The sequence below is a fragment of the Myodes glareolus genome, chromosome 18, assembly GCF_982192425.1.
Source record: "Myodes glareolus chromosome 18, mMyoGla1.1, whole genome shotgun sequence".
Taxonomy (NCBI): domain Eukaryota; kingdom Metazoa; phylum Chordata; class Mammalia; order Rodentia; family Cricetidae; genus Myodes; species Myodes glareolus.
Genome location: NC_142043.1, coordinates 71,036,099 through 71,058,504, shown reverse-complemented (window position 1 = coordinate 71,058,504; position 22,406 = coordinate 71,036,099). Strand labels below are relative to the sequence as shown.

The window sequence follows — 22,406 nt, the reverse complement described above, 5'->3', positions numbered from 1 at the left end:
AGAGGACAAGCTGCTAAGGATGCTGTCTGGTGCCAGAAGGGAGGAAAAGAAAGGAAAAGGCAAAGTTGTGCTGAGTTAGAGCTGAGAAAGGCCATCAGGTCCAGTTGTGGCTGGGGGAAGCCTGCACTTCCTGTTGTCTAGGACCATGTGTTGACCCCTCACCTCCCAAGTATAGAGGGTCTGACTCTGGATTCAGAGACCAGTTTCTCCTACAGCTGATGTAGTTGTTTTATTACAGGCTGTCTCTCATGTTTGACAATGTTTGCTTTTAATGACTGGCTGGAGATGTGGTTCAATGGTCAAGAGCACCTGCTGCTGTTACAGTGAACACAGGTTTGGTTCTCAGCACCTACCTGGCAGCTCACATCATCTGTAACTGCAGTTCCAGGGATCTGCCGCCCTCTTCTGGCCTCCAAGGGCACTGCACATGTGCACAGACATACATACAAAGTACTCACAGATATAAAATAAAATTCTCAAAAAATAATCCAGACAGCATCTGTTGTGGGTAAAGATGCTGACAGCACACAACCAACTACACATGAAGGTTTGCTTCCTGTGGTGGCGAATCTTGTCCGTGTGGACCCCTGGGCAGAGTGAGCCTCATCTGAGGAATTGTCTCCATCAGATTGGCCTTAGTCTATGTTTGTGGTCATTTTCTTGATTGCTGGTTTGTAGGGAGCAGAGGAAGTCCTGAGTGAGTGAATGTGTGTTTTACACGGCCATGGTCAGTGGAGGATTCCAAGATCAGATGGCCCATGGGACACCATCAAGGGCATTACCAACACAGGTCTGGCTCTAGAGACAGCAAAGCTCTCCTTGGGAGCCCAAGCACAACTCTATGAACTATGGGTCACCGTGTGCTAAGATTACCAATTCTGACTTCCTGCTCCTGGATGTTCATAGCCTGAGACGGCTCACCTGTAGGGACCTCGTACCCATACTGGCCAACCCCTTCCTCCACTGTACCTATAAACGTGGGGGTTCCAGGTTGTGGAGGTGTCAGTAGCATTAGAGAAACCCCCACATCCCAGCTTCATCGCGTGTGTGTCTGTCCTTTCCTCATTCCCTCACTGCCCCGCCAGGGTTCTAGGACCAGAGCAGTGGGTGCTGCACAGATTGACGTAGGATGGCCCAGCTCACTGTGGACACGGCACCCTTAGGCGGGGGCACCTGGGGTGGACAGAAAGAAGCTTGCAGAGGAAGCCAGGGAGAGCCAGCCAGTGAGCATGTCTTACGGTCTCGGCTTCAGTTTCTGTCTCCAGCTCCAAGGCCAGGCTGTAACCTCAAAGTCAAATAAGCCCTTTCCACTCCACGATGTTTTTGGTCACAGTGTTTGCCGCAGCAAAGAAAGTAAAGCAGAATAGCATCTGATGGCTGGTTGAGTTGGCTCAGGTCTCAGTCAGGGTTTCTATTGCTGCAACAAAACACCAGGACCACAAAGCCAGATGGGGAGGAAGTCAGGACAGGAACTCACACAGGGCAGGGACCTGACAGGAGCTGATGCAGAGGTCGGGAGGAATGCTGCTTACTCATCTGGTCCTCATACCTTGCTTAGTCTACTTTCTCATAGAACTCAGGACCACCAGCCCAGGGATGGAATCACCCACAATGGGCTAAGTCCTCCCCTTGATTGCTAATTGAGAAAATGCCTTACAGGTGGATCTCACTGAGGCATTTTCTCAGCTGAGATTCCCTCCTTTCCGATGACTGTAGTTCGTGTTTCGAGCTGACGTAAAGTCCATTAGCACACACAGTGTGAGTGTAGTCACCTGGGACTGGAAAGAGAGAGGGTCCAGTGGTTGAGAGCACTTGGCTTCTCTTCAGAGGATCTGAGTTTGATTCCCAGTATCCACAGAAGGCTAACAACCGTCTGTAACTCTAGTTCAGGGGACCTGAACTCCTTGGATACAGCAAGTACGTGATGCACAGATGTGCAAGCAGGCAAAACACCCAAATACATAGAAATAAAGAACAAATTTTTATAAAACTCATCAGGCAGTAGATTAGGAAGCTTCTGAGGGACTGCATGCATCCCTGGAAACAAGAGCCAACAACGCTGCTGGGCTTTTATTCTTTTCCTTTACACACTTTCCAATTCAAACTGTGCTCACACCAGTGCTCTGCCAGGTTAATAGAACTCCCTTTGGGCAGAAGGGTTCCAAATCTGGCAGATGTTGACAAGGGGAGCTGGCAGTTGTGGTCAGCAATTGAGCCATTCAGTGCACATCACCACAGGCAAAAAAAAAAACCTTGCATGCATAAATAAATACTCATAGAAGCTTAAAAGTATTATTTTATTGTCATAGAAAATCTGAGTATTCACAACAATCTGAAAATGTTAGACATAATGGCTTCTATGTATGACTGTGAGGTTGGATATTTCTCCAAATATACCAAAATGATGGTTAAATGAAGAAGGAGGCAGAAAAGTCCAGTTATCCTCTAACAAAATGGACAAGAAAAAGAGGTGGGAAAACATGTGTGTAAGAAGACCCACTCCTCATGCTATGATTTGATTTTAAGAATTGTTGTTTCTCAGACAAAATGCTTCTTCTACCAACACACAATAAGATAATTATTTAAAAAATTAATATGTAGGAACTGGAGAGTTGGTGCAGTGGTTCAGAGAACTTATTGTCTTGGACCTGGGTGTGGTTCTTCTTTTAATACATTTTAAAATAAAAAATGAAAATAACAGAAGCTTTGTATAGTGGCACAGTGTTTGTGTTTTAATAAATAAAGCCTGCTTGAAGATGAGAGGGCAAAGCTAAGCCACTAAAGGCAAGGCAGCGATGGCACACACCTTTAATCTCAGGACTTCAGACACGGGGCAGACAGATCTCTGTGAATTCATGGCTACACGTGTACCCTGGGCTACACAAGATTGATTCAGAAACAGATCCAGGGGGTGGTGGCTCCTGCCTTTAATCCCAGCCCTGGGGAGGTGGAGACAGGAGTGATATGGCTCAGCAGAGACAGGAATATAAAGGGGAAGAGACAGGACCTGACTGGAGCGTGGATACTGAGGTTGGTGGAGAGCATTGCAGGATGGCCCCTTAGTCTGAGCTTTGGTAAACTCTCTCCAGTGGCTTGGCTGTTTTGCTATTCAGATCTTCAGCCTGAATCCCAATATCTATCTCTGAGTTCTTAACATTGGTGCTACATCGGCTGCCCAGTGTTTGGGGTACAAATTCATGAAAAAGTCATTTTCCTGTGAATTTACAGTCACAGGCATATTCAGGAACTATTTGTGAGCAGCGTCGGTGCCCTACCGGCTAGGATTTACTTTCTGCTCTAATGGCAGGCTCTCCATGAATCCCCTTCTTGAGTTGCTGCCAAACTACGTAGATGCCTTGAAATAGAGTCAGGCTTTTACTGTTCTACACAGCAGCAATAAGCCTCACATCTTCATCAACATTGTCAGCAGATTTGGTAAGACAGTGGGAAATTCTTAAAGGAGAAATTAGTTAAAATGTTGGACTAGAAATCCAAACATCAGGAAGGAGTTGCTCCAGACACCATTTTCATAACCACAATTGATGCAAAGCAAGAGGATTTTTATTCTGTCATGACAGGGCCCTTCAGGTTCTGGATATGAAGGACGTCCGATAGCTGTTACAGTCCATCTTTTAAAGCAAAAAGCCACAGACACAAGGGGGGGGGGAACTGAAGGTTGTTTTCCAATTTATTGGATTGGCCTATTTAAAAGGTCACTAGCAGTGATTGGTCTATTCCAGGGCAGGAGAATAGCTGCGTGGCCAGGTGAGATAAGGGGAGCATCTGTGGCCTTCCTGACCTTGTTCTAGTGACTAAATCAAACATCAGGAACTGAGTCAACATCTGTGGGTTGTCTTTGCCTCAATTCCCAGAATGGAGTTATGTTTGAAGATTATTCACAAGGACACAGGAGGATGAGCAGTCCAGCGTGTGTGTGTGTGTGTGTGTGTGTGTGTGTGTGTGTGTGCACGCAACTGTCCCTTTTCTAAGAGAGAGTGAGTGTAAGGTTTTAGAAAAATGTCTTAGGGTTGAGGGGGCTTACAAATGCATTGAGAGTCTTTCAAAAAGAGCGAGGTTTTTTTTTCCCCACATTAGAAAATGGAGCCAAGTAGTGGTAGTGCACACCTTTAATCTCAGCACTCGGGAGGCAGAGGCAGGGGATCTCTGTGAGTTTGAGGCCAGCCTGATTTACAAGATGTAGTTCCAGGACAGGCTCCAAAGCTACAGAGAAACCCTGTCTCAAAAAACCAAAAATAAAATGGGAAAAACCATTACAATAGAGGGACTTGGGTCTCTGTATGGTAATCTGCTAGACAATTTGAAAATGGAAGAATTAAATAAGAAAATAATTAACTTAGATGAGATTTATGTAATGTCAATTGTAAACATTATCAGCACTATCATTTTGTTTTATCACTAAAAATCTAAGTGCTAAGATACAAGTTTTAGAAAAACATAATAAAACAGATCACAGACATATTCAAATCCAGACAGTAGAATTTAATGGAGAGCCAATTTCACCATTGCATTATAAGGTTAGAGAAGAACAGCCTAAGATTTTCAAACAACCAACATTAATACATCCAGTAGCCTTGCAGGAATTGGCAAATGGAAGAGACTTAGTTACAGTAGCTGGACTCTTGTATCAATGCTAGATTTAAGGAGATACAAGGAAGCAATAGTCTCATATGGCATGCATTCACATTTTGTGAAGCAAATCTTAAAACTCATGGTCAGTTTGTAATAGAATTATCCCTAAAGACTGAATAGAGTTGGTTAAAGGTGCTCTAGAGCCTGAATGACAATTACAATTGAGCACCTGGTTCAGAGAAAAGCTAAGATTGTTGAACAATGTTGTAAAATTAGAAGTAGGAAAATCTCCCATGATCAACTTCTTGGAGAAGGAGATTATACTACTATATAAAGGCAAGCTGTATATGAGGACCATGCCTTCAATTTATGCCACACAGCAGTTTGAATGCTAGAGAGAGAACTGGAGAAATAGGAAAGAAAAGTGACTAACTTACTAAAGTTATATAGGGCACAGAGGAAGCCTTTGTGGATTACTTACAAAGATCGACTTTACCAAATTCAGAAGATAAATGTATAATAATTGCATCTCAGGCTTTTGAAAATTCTGATTCTCAATGCAAAAGGATAATAAGGCTGCTAAAGGCAAGGCCAGCACATTTGGAGGAATTGGTTGGGGAGATAATTAATATTGAACCTTATGTCCATGAATATAATTGGACAGGATAGGTGATTCCCAGAGATCTGAGGAAAAACTGAAATCCAAAGTGTTATAATTATGGCAAATGAGATCACCTTAAAAGGGGTTGTAAATAGGGCATTCCTAGAAACAATGTTTTTTTTTTCCCCTGAGGATAATCCAATCAGAATACCCCTCCCTTCTGGAGTACATGGGAGGTGTGGCAAAGGCAGGCATTGGATTAATGAATATAGGTCAACAAAGGATATTGAAGGTAATCCCTTGCCATAAGGAACCTCCATGAGGGGCCTCTCACATGCCCCTATGCCAAATCTGGTTCTTTCACATCCTGGCATCACCGAGGAAACTGTTTACCAGAGAAATTAAAGAACCTAATGCCCATTGTAAAAAATCATCCTGCTCTGTATGAGAGAACAACTACAGAAGAGAGCTCAAAAAAAAATCAGGATAAACCATAAAGTGAGTATTTTGGCAAACTTCTATAAATGAACAAAGACTAAAATAAAAATACAAATAAATAACATTGTCATTGAAGGTCTGGTATACACAGGTGCTGAAAACTGATTCAGTAATCACACATTTACTAGAAGGTATGGCCATCATGGATATACCTGTCCAAATGAAGACAGACAATGCTCCAGCATATGTCTCCAAGACAATGAAACAGTTTTTTGCTTATTATAATATAAAGTATATTTTAGGTATACCCACATAATCCTACAAGCCAGGCAGTTATAGAAAGATCACATCAAACCCGAAAGGTTATGTTAAATAAACAGAAATGAATGATAAATGCCCACAGAAATAGATTGCATAATGCTTTATTAACTTTGAATTTTCAAAATGATAATGAGAAGATAAAACAGTGGTGGAGAGACATTAGATAGTAAAAGAAAAACTATGGAATTAAATCAGTTGATATACTGGTGTGGGATGTCCTATGTCTATGCGTTGCTTTCATTGGTTAATGAATAAAGAACTGCTTTGAGCCTATGGCAGGGAAGAACAGAACTAAGTGAGGAAAGCTAGGCTGGATGCTGGGAGAAAGAAGGGCAGAGTCAGAGAGACGCCATGGAGCCTGGCGTCATCAGATGGAGACGTCATCAGAGATAGATGTGCTGAAACTTTGCCGGTAGGCCACAACCTTGCAGTGATATACAGATTACTAGAAATTGGTTAAATTAATATGTAAGACTTAATCAATAATAAGCTAGAGCTAATGGGGCAACCAGTGATTTAAATAATACAGTTTCTGTGTGATTATTTTTGGTCTAAGCTGGCCAGGCAGCTGGGAACCAACAAGCAGTCTCCCTCTACAATATATATTAAAGATGTACTGACCTCAGAATGGAAAGCAGGACATGTGGTACATTGGGGAAGAAATTTTGCTTTTGTTTTCACAGGAGAAGAAAAGCTATGCATACCATCAAAATTGATAAAGATTTGGTTTGTACAAGAGAGATCTCATAATTAGTAAAGATGATATTTCATTAAGAACTGAGGCTGTTTAATATAAACTAACCTATAAAAGTAACAAATGGCTGTTCATTTAATCAGATATCACTTACCAAAGCAGAATCTTCCCAAAACAGGGTTGGAGGACGGTTTGGTTTTTGTCTTTTCAGGAGAATAAAGGTGATGTGGGATGTCCTTCTGTATATGGGTGTCTTTTATTGGTTGATGAATAAAGCTGTTTCAGCCAATATAAGCAGAGTAAAGCCAGGCAGGAAATCTGAAAAGAGATATATGGAGAGAGTAGATGGACTCAGAGAGATGCCATGTAGCTGCCAAAGGAGGCAGATGCCATGTAGCTGTCTAAGAAACAAGAGGTAACAATCCACAGGTCTTGTGGTGAAATATAATAGAATAGAAATGGGTTAATTTAAAATGTAAGAGCTAGCCAATAAGAAGTCTGAGCTAATGGGCCAGACAGTGTTGCACTTAATACAGCTTCTGTGTGATTATACATGTCTGAACAGTCGGGAAACAAATGAGCAGTCTCCATTTAAATAAAGGTATCCAGATAAGGACTCTGAAGACTACTGGAAAAAAAGAGACACCTGAAGAAAAAGTACAAATCATCCAGAAAGAAAAATGTTTCAAGGAAAAGAATAGTCTATTGGTATAGCATATTTACAATAGGATAAAATTTTACAAATCTTCCCAAACTTTTTGTTTCTGCTCTTCTCTATAGACAAATAATGCAGATGATATTTCTGTAGTCCCAGTCCAGTTAAAGATTGAAGCTAGCTTTTATAGTTACCTTTTATTTGTTTCTAATAAATAAAGCTAATCTAAGGTCAGTGCAAAGCAGCCACACTAGATAGCCATAGTGTGCCAGGCAGTCGTGGTGCACACTTTTTATCCCAGCAGCCACACTAGTCAGCCATAGAGGTCGTGTGGTGGCTGTACACACTTTTATTACCAGGACTAAAGAGGAATATAAGGCAGGATGAGACAGGAACTCAATATCTTTCCGTGAGAATTTCTTAGAGGTAAGAACTCTATAGAGGTTTGGTGGCTTTACTTTTCTGATCTACAGGTTGAACCCCAATACCTGTATCTGGGTTTTTATTTTTTATGCTACATTTGGAACCCATCGTCTGGGATGTGAATTCACCAAAGGCCATTGGTCTGCTCAATTTTAGCCGCCAGCACAGGCTGGAGCTGCATGCGGGGCTCCCACAAGTGCTGTACAAGGGGCTCCAGGCCCATCTAGCTAGGGTTTCTTTTCTTTTCTCTCCCAAGCCACTGAGCGGGTTTGGGGTTTTCCTGTTGTAGCCTCTCTGAAACAGTCTCCAACTGCCACCCAAACTCCAGAAGCACCTGGGCTCCAAACACCACAGGACTGTCCCATCCTAGACTGGCTGATTCTGCCTTCAGGCAGCCCCCCACCACGTGTGCGTTCTCCACACAATTCATTGTGGGTTTTTCAGACAATAGACTCTCTCTTTCTCTGCTTCTCTCCCCTCTCCCTCTCTCTAATGTGGGTTGCAGGCTCCCCATGAATCCCCTTCTTGGGCTGCTGCCAAACGAGATTGCTGCCTTGAAATCCAGTCAGATTTTTGCTCTTCTATGCAACACCAATAAGCCTCACGCCTTCATCAATATTGTTGGTAGATTTGGTAAAACAACTGAAAAATCGTAAGGGAGGCTTTAGCTAAAAAAAAAAAAAAAAAAAAAAAAAAAAAAAAAAAGCAAAATTTTTCCAACATTAAAAAATGTGAAAAATCATTAAAGTGGAAGGATTTGGGTCTCTTTATGAAAATATGCTAGACAGTCTGAAAGGGGACCAATTAAACAAGAGGATATTTAATTTTGAAAGAATTTAGATTATGTTAATTGTAAATATTATCTGCTTTATCTTTTTTATCTGATCTCTAAAAAAGTTGGGTAATTGGAGTGCTAAGTTTCAGGCTTTAGAAAAACCTAATAAAACAGATCACAGAGAGATTCAAATCTAGAGAGAAGAATTTAATGGTGAGCCAGTTTCACCATGACAAAAACAGAGATGAGGAGCTTAAGGTGTTAAGACAGCCAACCTTTATATATCTGGTAGTCTCACAGGAATTGTCAGACGGCAGAGGAGCTGTTACAGCTGACTGGACTCCTGTGCCAATTCTAGATTTAAGAAAATTCACATGGCATACATTCACATTTTGTGAAGTAAGTCTTAAACTCGTGATCAGTTTGTAATAGAGTTATCCCTAAAGACCGGGTCAAAGATATTTTTGAGCTTGGACTACAATTACAATGGAGAACCTTGTTCAGAAAAGAGACTAAGAATGTGGAACAATGGAGTAAATCTAGAGGTGGAGAAATTCAAAAGATCAACTTCTTGGAGAAGGAGAATATGCTACTGTGGAAATGCAAGCAGAATATGATAACCACACCCTGGATTTATGTCATTTAGCAGCTTCAAATGATTGGGAAAGATTTGGAGAAATAGGAAAGATAATTGAGTCATTTACTAAAGTTATACAGAACCCAAAGGAAGTCTTTATAGGTTTTTTTTAAACAAAGATTGACTTCATCAGTAAATTAAATGCTAACAAATTCAGAAGTTAGAAAAATAATAATTGAATCTCTGGCTTTTGAAAATGTCAGTTTTCTATGCAAAAGGATAATTAGGTCATTACAGGCAAGGTCATCACCTTTGGAAGAATGAGTTCAAGATACAATTATTATTGAACCTTATAACCATGATGATGCATGGATAGAAAAGGTGATTTTGAGAGGTTTGAGGAAAAATCAAAATGTCAAGTGTCTTCTCTAGTGGCTTGGCTGTTTTGCCTTTCTGATCTTCAGCTGAAACCCCCAATATCTGTCCCTGGATTTTTATTTATTCATGCTACATTAACAAAATGGCCCTGTGTTCTCAGACACTGGGCCTCACACACTAGATGTGTAGAAGAAGGAGAGGGAGCCATTGGAGTATTTGAAAAATGTATTCTTTTTTTAATATTTATTTATTATGTATACAATATTCTGTCTGTGTGTATGCCTCTAGGCCAGAAGAGGGCACCAGACCACATTACAGATGGTTGTGAGCCACCATGTGACTGCTGGGAATTGAACTCAGGACCTTTGGAAGAGCAGGCAATGCTCTTAACCATCTCTCCAGCCCCCCAAAAAATGTATTCTTTACTTTTATTTTTATTAAGTATGTTTATTTCTTTAAATGTAAGTGCAAAAGGCATTGGATCACATGGAACTGAAGTTACAGTTGATAGTGAAGCACCATGTGAGTGGTGGGAACTGATTCAGGATCTTCTGCAACAGCAGTAAGTGTTCTTAATCTCTGAGTCATGTCCCTAGCATCATTGAAACTTTTATATGAGGAAGCCACACAACCTGATTCACAGCAAAATGGCTGACAAGATGGCTGGCCATAGTGTGAGAAACTAGATGGCAAAAGAAGAGACACATTAGTACTAATGTGCACAGCTCTGGAGTTGGGGTGCTAGACACTGATGGGGTAAGGCCTTAGGGAGAAGGAGAAGAGTAGAGTCTCCTGGAACTGTTTGGGAAGGATCAGGAGGTGTGGCCTAGTTAAAGGAGGTGTGTCCCTGGAGCTTGGCATGGAGGTGTTAAAAACTCCCACTATTCCCAGTGTTTCTGACACTTGCCTGTGGATCAAATGTGAGCTCTCAGCTGTTCCTGCCACCACACCTTTCTCTGCCATCATGGACTCAAACCCTGTGGAAGCTTAGACCCAAATTGAACACCAACTTTTATTAGTTTCAGGGGTCACAGTGTTTTATCATAGTCATAGTCATAGAAAAGTAATGAGAGTCAGATGTGGTGACACAAGTCTTTAATCCGAGTATTCAGGATGCAAAAACAGGTGGGTCTCTGTGAGTTCAAGGCCAGCACTGTCTACACAGTAAGTTTCATGACATCCAGAGCTGTGGAAGGAAACTTTGCCAAAAAAAAAAAAAAAAATCGCGAGAAGATACCCTCAGGTCAGACTAATTTCATCCTCTCCTCACCCTTCTGTAGGCAGAGGTTGCTTGCTTGATCCCAGCTGTCCAGACCACATAATAATCACTCAGAAATTATACTTTTTGCAATACTGTTTGGTCAATAGCTTAAGCATATTTCTGGCTTACTCTTATATCTGAGCCTGATGCTCAGAGATCTCACCTGAAAATAGAGACTCTGCCTCTTCACTCAGGATCGTGTCTTCACAGCCTGGTGCTTACACTCAGTCTCCTAGGGTTTCTTCCCAGGTGATCATCTGTGGCTCCAGGTGCTTGTGTTTTACACGAATCTTCATTCCATAGTCCTGAGATTGTCCATGTGGACCTGGGTCATTGTCTAAGCACAGGAGACCCCTTCTCCATGAGAAGAGACCCCTGTGGAGACCAAATACAGCAGGACACTGACCCTGTCCACAGTCCATGTTACCCTGTGTTCACTTCCATGGTACAGTTGCTTTAGTGAATAAACCACAGTAAGAGAGGAACTGTAACTAATACTTGTTGCAAGGAGAGGGGGGAGCCATTGTTTGTCCCGGCCAACTGGCTAGCTTACACTCAAAATACACCCAAAATAATCACACAGAAACTATATTCATTAAATTACTACTTGGCCCATTATCTCTATCCTCTTATTGGCTAACTCTCACATCTTGATTTAACCCATTTCTGTTAATCTGTATATTACCACGTGGCAATGGCCTAGCAGGAAAGATTCGGCACATCTGTCTCTGGCAGCTCCATGGCGGTTCTCTCCCTGCACTTCTCCCCAGCATTCAGTTCTGTCTTCTCTGCCTACCTAAGTGCTGCCCTATCAAAAGGCCAGGACAGTTACTTTATTCAACCAATAAAAGCAACACATAGACAGAAGAACCTCCTACACCAAATAATAAAGAGAATAATGATGACCTTGTGGTAGAAGTTACATAACCTGTGATCCTCTCATTCCTTGACACTTTATGAGCTGAGGAGATGGAAGAGATGAATGTTGCAGGTTCTGTTGGACACAAAGTCTGATAACCATGTTGGCTTTGGCGTCTATTCCATAGGTTTGTGCAGTGTGGACACTGATGGGCTAATGTGAAAGGGTACTGTCTTCTATTCCTAGGTTTGTGCAGTGTGGACACTGATGGGCTAATGTGAAAGGGTACTGTCTTCTATTCCATAGGTTTGTGCAGTGTGGGCACTGATGGGCTAATGTGAAAGGGTACTGTCTTCTGTTCCATAGGTTTGTGCAGTGTGGGCACTGATGGGCTAATGTGAAAGGGTACTGTCTTCTATTCCTAGGTTTGTGCAGTGTGGACACTGATGGGCTAATGTGAAAGGGTACTGTCTTCTATTCCTAGGTTTGTGCAGTGTGGACACTGATGGTCTAATGTGAAAGGGTACTGTCTTCTATTCCTAGGTTTGTGCAGTGTGGACACTGATGGGCTAATGTGAAAGGGTACTGTCTTCTATTCCTAGGTTTGTGCAGTGTGGACACTGATGGGCTAATGTGAAAGGGCACTGTCTTCTGTTCCATAGGTTTGTGCAGAGTGGGCACTGATAGGCTAATGTGAAAGGGTACTGTCTTCTGTTCCATAGGTTTGTGCAGTGTGGGCACTGATGGGCTAATGTGAAAGGGTACTGTCTTAATTAGGCTTTCTGTTGCTGTGAAGAGACACCGTGACATGGCAACACTGTTTGTTTGCTTGTTTGAGACGGGTTTGTGTGTGTGTGTAACCTGGGCTGGTAGGGAACTGACTCAATAGACCAGTCTGGCCTGAAACTTAGAGATCTGCTTGCCTCTGCTTCCTGCATGTTGGGATTAAAGTAGTGAGCCGCTACTGCCTGGCTCTATGGCAACTGTTATACAGGAAAACATTTAATTGAGGGTGGGTTACACTTCTAGAAGTTTAATTCATTATCAACATGACAGGACATGGTGGTATACAGACAGACATGGTGTTAGAGAAGGAGCTGAGAGTTCTACATCTTGATCTGAAGGAAACAGGAAGTGAACTGTGTCCACACTGGGCATAACTTGAACATAGGAGACCACAAAGCCCAAGCCTCACAGTGACACACTTCCTCCAATAAGGCCACACCTCCTTATTGTGCTACAAACAATAGGGGCCACTTTTTCAAATCACCACAGGTACAAACTGGAGATTTGAGGTTTCATCTCTGTTAAGTAGTGTGGAGAAAATTCAAATTTATATATATATATATAATAATATATATATATATATATATATATATATATATTTGTTTCTTTGGAGGTTGACTTAATGTCTTCAAATCCCAGCCAAATACAACTGAAGTAGAAAGTGAAAGCAGAGGTGAGCAGGGCCTCCTTCCTGCAGGGAGAGTCACATAGGACACAGTGTGTCAAAAGTGCTTAATCAGAGCTGTAAAATCCCCAGTCACCTCCCCCATGCAGGTGTCCACAGCAGCCCTGCACCCTCCAGGACTCCAACAGCACCTGTTTCCGTGAACATTCATTTTAAGTGCTGTGTGTATTTTACCTGGAAACTTCATGTTTTTAGGTTTCACCCTGACTAACCTGAGGAGCAGTTGGCCTTAGGCGGCTCAGAGACACCATACACACAGCCCTCCATCCAGCATCACAGGGGTCGGGCAAAGTCTTAGTCCCCAGGAGGGTGAGGTCTGGGTGTGGAAGCCCAGGACTGATGACAAGTTAGAAGTTAACATCCCATTGGGTGGCGAAATCCTGGAGAACCAACCAGAGTCACCATGGTCACTGGTTATAAAGTCTCAGCAGACTGCGGAAGTCATACTTGCCCCACAACTGAGATGAGCCCATGTCACTACAAATGCTCCTCCTGCTCCTGGCGGCCTCCCTAGCCCTGACCCAGACCTGCGCAGGTGAGTGCGGGGTCGGGAGAGAAACGGACTCTGCGGGGAGGGCCGGGGCCGCACCGGGGAAGCCGTGTCCCCGCGTGGCCCAGCCGCACCCTCCCGCCCCTTCTCCACCTGCGCCCCGAGCCCTGCGCCCTGCTCCCCTCCCTGCCCGTGCTCCTGCCCGGGGTCCCGGGAGCAGGATCGGGGTATCACCGCGGCCGCCCCCAGGCTCGCACTCGCTGCGGTATTTCTCTACCATTGTGTCCCGGCCCGGCCTCGGGGAGCCCCGGTACATGGAAGTCGGCTACGTGGACGACACGCAGTTCGTGCGCTTCGACAGCGACGCGGAGACTCCAAGATATGAGCCCCGGGCACCGTGGGTGAAGCAGGAGGGGACGGAGTATTGGGAGAGGAACACAAGAAGAGCCAAGAAACAAGAACAGGTTTTCCAAAGGAACCTAAAGACCGCACTCCGCTATTACAACCAGAGCGAGGATGGTGAGTGACCGCAGTGGGAGGGTAAGATCCCTCCACGCCCCTATGCACGGGCCGCAGTCGCCCTCGGTCCCAAGTCCAAAGTCGGGAGGAGAGCGGGACCGGACCTGGTTTCCCTTTCAGTTTAGAGTCCGCGGTGGGTGGGGCTGACCGCGGGGTCCCCGCAGGTTCACACACCATCCAGATGATGTATGGCTGTGAGGTGGGGTCGGACGGGCGCCTCCTCCACGGATATGAGCAGCACGCCTATGATGGCCGCGATTACATCGCCCTGAACGACGACCTGACGACGTGGACGGCGGCAGACACAGCGGCTCAGATCACCCGGAGCAAGTGGGAGCAGGCTGGTGATGCAGAGATCAGCAGGACCTACCTGGAGGAAACGTGCGTGAAGTCTCTGCACAGACACCTGGAGAACGGGAAGGACGAGCTGCTGCGCACAGGTGCAGGGGCCATAGGCAACTCCTCCCTCTGCCCAGGCTGGGCTCAGTCCTGAGGAAGAGGAAACCCTCAGCTAGGGTCATGCCCCTGTCTCTGAGGGCAGACAGGGTACCTGGGTCTCCTGATCCAGCATGGCAGGGACTGCACTGACCTCCCAGGGCTCAGCCTTCTCCCTGCGCAGTTCCACATCTGTCTCGGGAGGGAGGAGAGAGGATCCTGACATCACCAACAGTGACTCCTTCAGTCTGCAGCCTCTGTCAGCCATGGCCTCTCCCAGGCCGGGTTCTCTGCCCACACCCAATGTCTGTGGACACTGAGTCCTATCACCTGAGTGTGTCAGTCCTTACACACCAGGACCGGAAATCTCTTTACCTGATGGGAGACATGGACGCCCCTACCCTAAGCTGCTTCCCCCAGTTTCTAGAACTTTTCAAAGAATACATTCTCCCAGATTCCTGTATGTGAGGTTTGCATCCATCCTACACCCCAATCCTGTCTAATCCTAGAATGGTCACATGAGCACTTATGGGGTGCCCTGGACAAATACTGAATTGTGGGGTTTCTTTCCTTCCTTCCTTTCTTTCTTCCTTCCTTCCTTCCTTCTTTCCTTCCTTCCTTCCTTCCTTTCTTTTTTCTTAAGTTGTCATTTTGCTTTTAGTGAGTTTTTCTTCCTCACTGGGGTGATACTGTTTCTCCCACCCCTTGTGTTATGTGTATCAGTCTCCACAGGTGCCATGGGGAAACTGATACTGTGGAGAATTAGACAAGTTAAATCAGGGTTCCCTTTAAATAAGAAAGATTCCTGGGAGCTTAGACTATTTTCTGCCAGAATTAACATCCAGAGCCACCTGCGCTCCCTCTGCTCCAACAAGTTACAGTGTTGCCCTAGTGAATTAGGAATTGAACTTCCTCAGAGACAGGGTCTTCTGCAACTCAGGGACTGGAGTGATGGGGAAGAGCCACACACCCTGTGAGCACCACTGTGTCCTAGTGAGTGCTGCACTGGGCTCCATAGCACACTTCAGGGATCCCTGGTGACAATACCTGGTATCTTGTCCCCCCAGAGGCAGGGCTAAGGAACCTATTTTCTCTGGCTGAGTGTCAGAGTTTCACCACATTTCTGCTGCTCAGTGTGGTGATGTCTGTTCACTAGGATGGACAGTAAAACTGGTCAGCAATTGGTTACAGCAGTTGTCCCTCAATGGTGGCAGTAGAAGTTGGTGGCATCCTTCGTGTAGACCGTGCCTCTTAATTTCTTGTTTTGATATGAATTTAATCACATATATAAATCAATTATTTTCCATTCCTTCAATCTTTTACTACCTAACTTATGCTATAGAACATCACATAAGGAAGACCATGGTCTCCTATGGCTCATGTAGATTCCCTCTTTGCTTCCCCAGGGAAATATGCAGTTCTGTGATGAGGGGACCAGCTCTACCTGCAAGTTACTAGTGTGATGACAGAAGTGTTCAAACAGACAAATAGTTCAGTGTCATCATTGATATAACATTGTCTTTGCAGATTTCAGTTTATCTTTTTAATCGGGGGATTTTGTAAATCTTCCACACAGATCCCCCAAAGGCACATGTGTCCCATCATCCTGGACCTAAAGGTGATGTCACCCTGAGGTGCCGGGCCTTTAGTTTCTACCCTGCATTCATCACCCTGACCTGGCAGAGGGAGGAAGAAGAACAGACTCAAGATATGGAGCTGGTGGAGACCAGACCTTCTGGAGATGGAACCTTCCAGAAGTGGGCATCTCTGGTGGTGCCTTCTGGGGAGGAGCACAAATACACATGCCATGTGGACCATGAGGGGCTGCCTGAGCCCCTCATCCTGAGATGGGGTAAGGAGGGAGTGGGTGCAGAGCTGGGGTCAGGGAAAGCTGGAGCCTTCTGCAGACCCTGAGCAGGGTCAGGACTGAGAGCTGGGGTCATGACCCTTACCTTCTGTTCTTGTCCGTCTTTTCCCAGAGCCTCCTCAGTCCATGGTCCCCATCATGGCAGTCATTGCTGGTCTGGTTCTCCTTGGAGCTCTGATCATTGTAGCTGTGGTGGCTGTCGAGAGGAAGAGGAGGAGGAACACAGGTAGGAAAGGGCAGGATCTGAGTTCTCTCTCAGCCCCTTTTAGAACTGTGCTCTGCCTCATTAATGGAAAACACGTCCACACCCCTCATTGCTCCTGTCTCTAACCTGGGTCTGCTGTCAGTTCTGGAAGCTTCCTAGGGTCGGGGACTTCCTTAGTCTCTCACAGTTTTTCTTCTCACAGGTGGAAAAGGAGGGAACTATGCTCCGGCTCCAGGTAAGAGTGAGAAGCGGGATTGTCCCTGAAGCCTTTGGGTTGAAGCTGGATTATTTGGGGAGCTCTGACAATACATAATAGCTCTTCCAGGAAAATCTTCTGGGATCCCTGTTTTTACCTTCCCATGAATATATATGTATAATTTTACCCTAGGCAGGGACAGTGCCCAGAGCTCCGATGTGTCTCTCCCGGACTGTAAAGGTGACACTCTGGGACCTGACTTGTGGAGGGGCAGAGTGGGCATGATTGGGTTTCAGGGACTCCCATAATCACCTTTGAGTGAGTGGTGGGTTGTTGGGATGTTGTCTTCACAGTGATTGTTCATGACTCTTGTTCTGTAGCGTGAAGACAGCTGCCTGGTGTGGATGTAGTGACAGACGATGTGTTCAGGTCTCTCCTGTGACATCCAGAGCCCCTCAGTTCACTCTCAGCAATAGTGTCTGATGTTCCCTGTGATCCCATGGGCTTAATGTGAAGAACTGGGGAGCCCTGCCCACCCTGCACACCTGACCCTGTCCCTGCACTGCCCTGTTCCCTTCCACAGCCAACCTTCCTGTTCCTGCAGACAGGAGGGGACATCTCCATACTGTGCCCTATAGGCTGTCCTGAGCTGCAACCCCTGACTTCCCCATTGAAAATAAGAATCTGAATGTGAACTTGATTGATCATGTTTTTGATCTGACAGGTTGATTGGCAGCTAAATTAAAGGATAGAGATAGAGTTTATGGAGGAAATAAATGGCAGCATGGAGAACCTCCCAGAATCTGTGTTCACAATGCTGTGTGCATTTGGTGGGACAGGATGAGGCTGTGGGAGCTGAGTGAGAACAGGGCTGTGCCCAGGTGGAGCTCAGTCCTTTGTTGGCTCTGACAAGGTCACTCCTCACCTCTGTCACCTCCTGGCTCTGTTCTCTTCATCACTTAGACCCACATGCTGACACCTGTGATCACAGGGACACTGGGATGGCCAGAGCCTAGTCCTGTCCCCAGGATTATGAGCCACCAGGGCTGCTGTGACAGTTCGGACTGCTGTCCTGGCTGTGACTCTTTCCCCTGTCTTCTCTGTTAATTTCTTGTCTCTTTAGTTATCATGGAGGACTAGGCCTGTTCTTGCTCCTGTGAGTGGTGTCTGCCTCACTATCCTGTGGGTCCCTGAGTGACAGCAGTAAGAGGTGTTTTCCATCCCTGTCCCCTCAAGGCCCAACTAGGCCCCTGCACTCAGGAGACTGTGGGATGAGAACATGAACTTCAGTCTCCTGAGCTCCTGTCTCCCTTCAGGCCCCTCCCTGGAGTTTCTCTCCTTCTTTCCCATCTATCAGAATCTAACCCAGGTTGTAGGATGGGCAGAGAGGAGGGATCCATAGGGTCTCAGCTCAGATCTGTCCTGTGTTCTGCCCAAGGTCCCCTTTTCCTCTCTGCCTCTGGGAATCCTGGTGCTGCCTCCAGTGGAGACTCAAGGATTTACAGGCTGAATCTACTGTAGATTTATGTTTATTAAAAAAAAAAAAACATGGTCCAGGTACTTAAGAGATAACTCAGGGCTTGAGAGCATTTGCTGCTCTTGCAGAGGACCGAGATTCAGATCCCAGCATCCACATGATGGCTCATAACCATCCATAACTCCCTGTTCCATGACATTCAATGTCCCTGTGGACACCACACAGATACATGGTACAAACAGTACTAGCAAGAAAACATGTATAGCTGGGTGGTGGTGGTGGACGCCTTTAATCCCAGTGCTCAGGAGGCATATTGAGAGTTAGTAACTATATTGAGAGATACAGGAAAATCTAATAACACCACAAGGTTGCCATACAACTCTGATTTTTAACTGAATCATAAGGTCTTTGAGCCACTTTATTTTCCCTGACTTATAACCTGCCTTTCCTGATTGATTTGCATCAGTATAGAATGTAGGGGTCCCAGAAATTGGTGTCCTTTTTACTATATGAGGGAGAATCCAATTAGTTCTTTTTGTAAACTGAAGTCTCCTGCTTTTTGGATATTGTTGTTAATCTCTCCCAAAAAAATTGCCGCAAGTTCTTTGCCCATGCCCATTTTCTGTCCACAATGAGGCAATTTCACCATTAGTAAAAAGTACCACAGCTTCAGCTGGGTCTGTTCCTGCTAATTGATGAAGTCTCATTTTTCCTTTCAGAATCAATTCAGAAACCTTGTCTACATAGGCCTTTGTTTCTTTTTCCTTTTTTCATTTTCTTTTCCTTTTTACTACCTTCTCTCTGCTTAAGAATTCCTTTATAGCCAGGAAGTGGTGGCACACACTTTTAATTCCAGCACTCGGAGAGAGGCAGGTGGATCTCAGTGATTTCAAGGCCAGCCTGGCCTACAGACTGAGTGCCAGGACAGGCTCCAAAGTTATACAGAGAAACCTTTTTCAAAAAATGCAAAACAAAAGAAAACAAACAATCAAAAAAAAATTCCTTTATAAAAGTGAGTAGAAGGAAGAATGACTGGGATACAATCAAGGTCTGGATCCAGGTGATCCACATGTGTATCCTGTGATCTTTTTTTCCACAAAAGTCAATCCTCTCTCAGCCTCAGATGATAATCTTGGATTATATAAGACCTTATCACCACCTGTCTCAAAACAAAACAAAAAATCAGCTTCTAGTATAATGCCTTGTACACAGGATTAAGTAAATATTGTTGGATATATAGACAGGTAGTTTCAAGATAGTTTGTCTATGTAGTCCAAGCTGGCCTCCATCTCTATAACCAAGGTTGAGGCTTAAATGTGTGATCCTCCTGCATCAGCCCCAGAAGTGTTGGAATTTTAGGCTTTTGTCAACACACCAGGCCTGAACAGGCAAATAAAATTGTCTTGGGTTCAACACAATGCCCATCAAAATCCCAGCAAAATTCTTCAAAGACATCGAAAGAATGGTACGCAACTTCATATGGAAAAGCAAAAAAAACAGGTTAGCCAAAACTATCCTGTACAATAAAAGAACTTCTGGAGGCATCACAATCCCTGACTTCAAACTCTACCACAGAGCTACCGTATTGAAAGCAGCCTGGTATTGGCATAAGAACAGACAGGAGGACCAATGGAACCGAATAGAAGACCGGGATATCAATCCACACATCTTTGAACACCTGATCTTTGATAAAGAAGCAAAAAATATGAAATAAAAAAGAAAGCATAGTTAACAAGTGGTGCTGGCATAACTGGATATCAACATGTAGAAGAATGAAAATAGATCCATATCTACCACCATGCACAAAACTCAAGTCCAGATGGATCAAAGACCTTAACATAAAGCCAGCCACACTGAACCTTAGAGAATAGAAAGTGGGAAGTTCACTAGAACACATTGGCACAGGAGAACACTTCCTAAATATAACCCCAGTAGCACAGACAATAAGAGAAAAATAATAATAAATGGGACCTCCTGAAACTGAAAAGCTTCTATAAAGCAAGGAACACAATCAACAAGACAAAACAACAGCCTACAAAATGGGAGAAGATCTTCACTAACCTTACATCAGACAGAGGTCTGATCTCTAAAATATACAAAGAACTCAAGAAATTGGACACCAAAAGATCACATAATCCAATAAAAAAATGGAGTACAGACCTAACAGAGAACTCTCAACAGAGGAATCTAAAATGGCTGAAAGACACTTAAGGAAATGTTCAACATCCTTAGTCATCAGAAAAATGCAAATCAAAACAACTCTAAGATTGTATCTTACATCTGTATGAATGGCCAAGATCAAAAACACTGATGACGACTTATACTGGAGAGGTTGTGGGGTAAAGGGAACACTCCTGCATTGCTGGTGGGAATGCAAGTTGGTACAGCCACTTTGGATGTCAGTATAGTGATTTCTCAGAAAATTAGGAATCAATCTTCCTCAAGAGCCAGAGGAACTCTGGTATATACCCAAAGGATATATACCCAAAGGTATATATACTCTGGTATATACCCAGAGGTATATACCCAAAGGATGCTCAGTCATGCCACAAGGACATGTGCTCAACTATGTTCATAGCAGCTTTGTTTGTCATAGCCAGAAACTGGAAACAACCTAAATGCCCTTCAACTGAAGAATGGATATGGAGAATGTAGTACATTTACACAATGGAGCAGTACACAGCAGAAAAAAATAACTACAACTTGAATTTTGCAGGCAAAAGGGTGGAGCTAGAAAACATTATATTGAGTGAGGTAACCCAGACCCAGAAAGACAATTATCACATGTACTCACTCATACATGGTTTTTAAACATAAAGCAAAGAAAGCCAGCCCACAAATCACAATCCCAGAGAACTGAGACAACAATGCAGACACTAAGAGAGACTTACATGGATCTAATCTACATGGGTAGTGGAAAAAGACAAGATCTCTTGAGTAAATTGGGAGTATGGGGACCTTGACGAGGGTTGAAGGGGGGAGAGGCAGGGAGGGGAGCAGAGAATAGTGTAGAGCTCAAAAAAATCAATAAAAGGGGCCTTATCACCTCGTAAGGTTTAAAATAAATTACTTAGCTCTTGGGCAATTAATCCAATTAAGGGCTTAATCAGTTAATAATATCTCCTAGCAACTTCAGAAAATCATTAAGAGTTCATAATTGATCTCTCCTGATTTGTGCTTTCTGACTTTGAATTTTCTGTAAACCTCTTTTATCCTAGACAATTGATAGCATTTCCTCTTTGTGTTTTTTCAGGATCAATTTGTAATCCCTAGAAAGGCAAAATTCTCTTTCTTCATCAGACTTTTTTTTCTAATGTATCTGCATCTGTACCATCCAGTAAGATATCATCCATATAATGATAATTTTCAGATTGAAGAAACTGTTTATGATTTCGACCTCATGGCTGTTGTAAAAAAATATTGACACAAGGTGGGGCTGTTTAACATTCCTTGTGGAAGAATTTTCCACTGATACCTTCCAATCGATTATTATAATGAGTAGGCACCATGAAGCTAGCAAGACTGGGACCACTGAGCATGGAGAGCGCTGGCCTGGACCCAGACCACTGACCCCTGGGTCCCAAAGCCCCTGTGGGACACAGCCAAGCAGCAGAGAGGGCAGCTGCACCATGCCATGCTCCCAGCTTCAGCTACCAGCCAAGACTGGTTCCCAGCCTGACAGCCAAGCTGCTGAAAAGTAGGCTAGGAAGCTGCTGCTCCAGACCCAGTCCAGTGTCTATTAAAATGCAAATGCACCTGGAGTCAGGTTTCTGTGGAAACCTGTCAGCTAGGGGGACTTGCAGCTTGGATTTTACAGGTGATCTTGAGCCCCTTGATGAAATTAAAACACAGCTTTGAAAAGAAAAAAAATAGGCGAGTTATAACCCCAGTCTATGTTGAAAGGGACCAATCCTGTTTTAATGTGGGTTCGAGGGCACATTTGTGCTTTTGTCATAGGAAGAAAAGAAGAAAACTTGTTTGATGGCTGCAAAAAATAGAGGAGACCCAACCCTGATGACATCTTAGCCACAGGAGATCCCCGGAGGAGCTGGAGTGAGGAGGAGCTGGAGTGAGGAGGAGCTGGAATGAGGAGGAGCTGGAGTGAGGAGGAGCTGGAGGGAGGAGGAGCTGGAGTGAGGAGGAGCTGGAGTGAGGAGGAGCTGGAGGGAGGAGG

General features: G+C 44.3%; 1 protein-coding gene across 3 annotated transcripts; it reads left to right on the top strand.

Annotated features, from left to right (window-relative positions):
• The first annotated feature begins 13,476 nt into the window (after positions 1 to 13,476).
• On the top strand, positions 13,477 to 17,557 carry LOC148119259 (H-2 class I histocompatibility antigen, D-D alpha chain-like). Of its 3 annotated transcripts, XM_087898627.1 has the most exons (8): positions 13,477 to 13,578; positions 13,783 to 14,052; positions 14,217 to 14,492; positions 16,064 to 16,339; positions 16,467 to 16,580; positions 16,762 to 16,794; positions 16,948 to 16,995; positions 17,136 to 17,557. In XM_087898627.1, exons 1-8 carry the CDS (start codon positions 13,515 to 13,517, stop codon positions 17,138 to 17,140), a joined length of 1,086 nt encoding a protein of 361 aa, XP_087754753.1. In that variant the 5' UTR covers positions 13,477 to 13,514; the 3' UTR covers positions 17,141 to 17,557. The 3 variants fall into 3 exon arrangements, with proteins under 3 accessions (XP_087754753.1, XP_087754751.1, XP_087754752.1); XM_087898625.1 differs by having other exon boundaries at positions 13,477 to 14,052; XM_087898626.1 differs by lacking the exon at positions 16,948 to 16,995 and having other exon boundaries at positions 13,477 to 14,052.
• The last annotated feature ends 4,849 nt before the right edge of the window (positions 17,558 to 22,406 follow it).

What these genes read in the sequence shown, in the direction of transcription:
- LOC148119259 (XM_087898625.1), top strand. Translation starts at nt 13,515, where the DNA reads ATGTCACTACAAATGCTCCTCCTGCTCCTGGCGGCCTCCCTAGCCCTG. An exon ending in GCCCCTCATCCTGAGATGGG is followed by an intron (nt 16,340 to 16,466) that starts GTAAGGAGGGAG and finishes GTCTTTTCCCAG; the next exon opens with AGCCTCCTCAGTCCATGGTC. An exon ending in GAACTATGCTCCGGCTCCAG is followed by an intron (nt 16,795 to 16,947) that starts GTAAGAGTGAGA and finishes ATTTTACCCTAG; the next exon opens with GCAGGGACAGTGCCCAGAGC.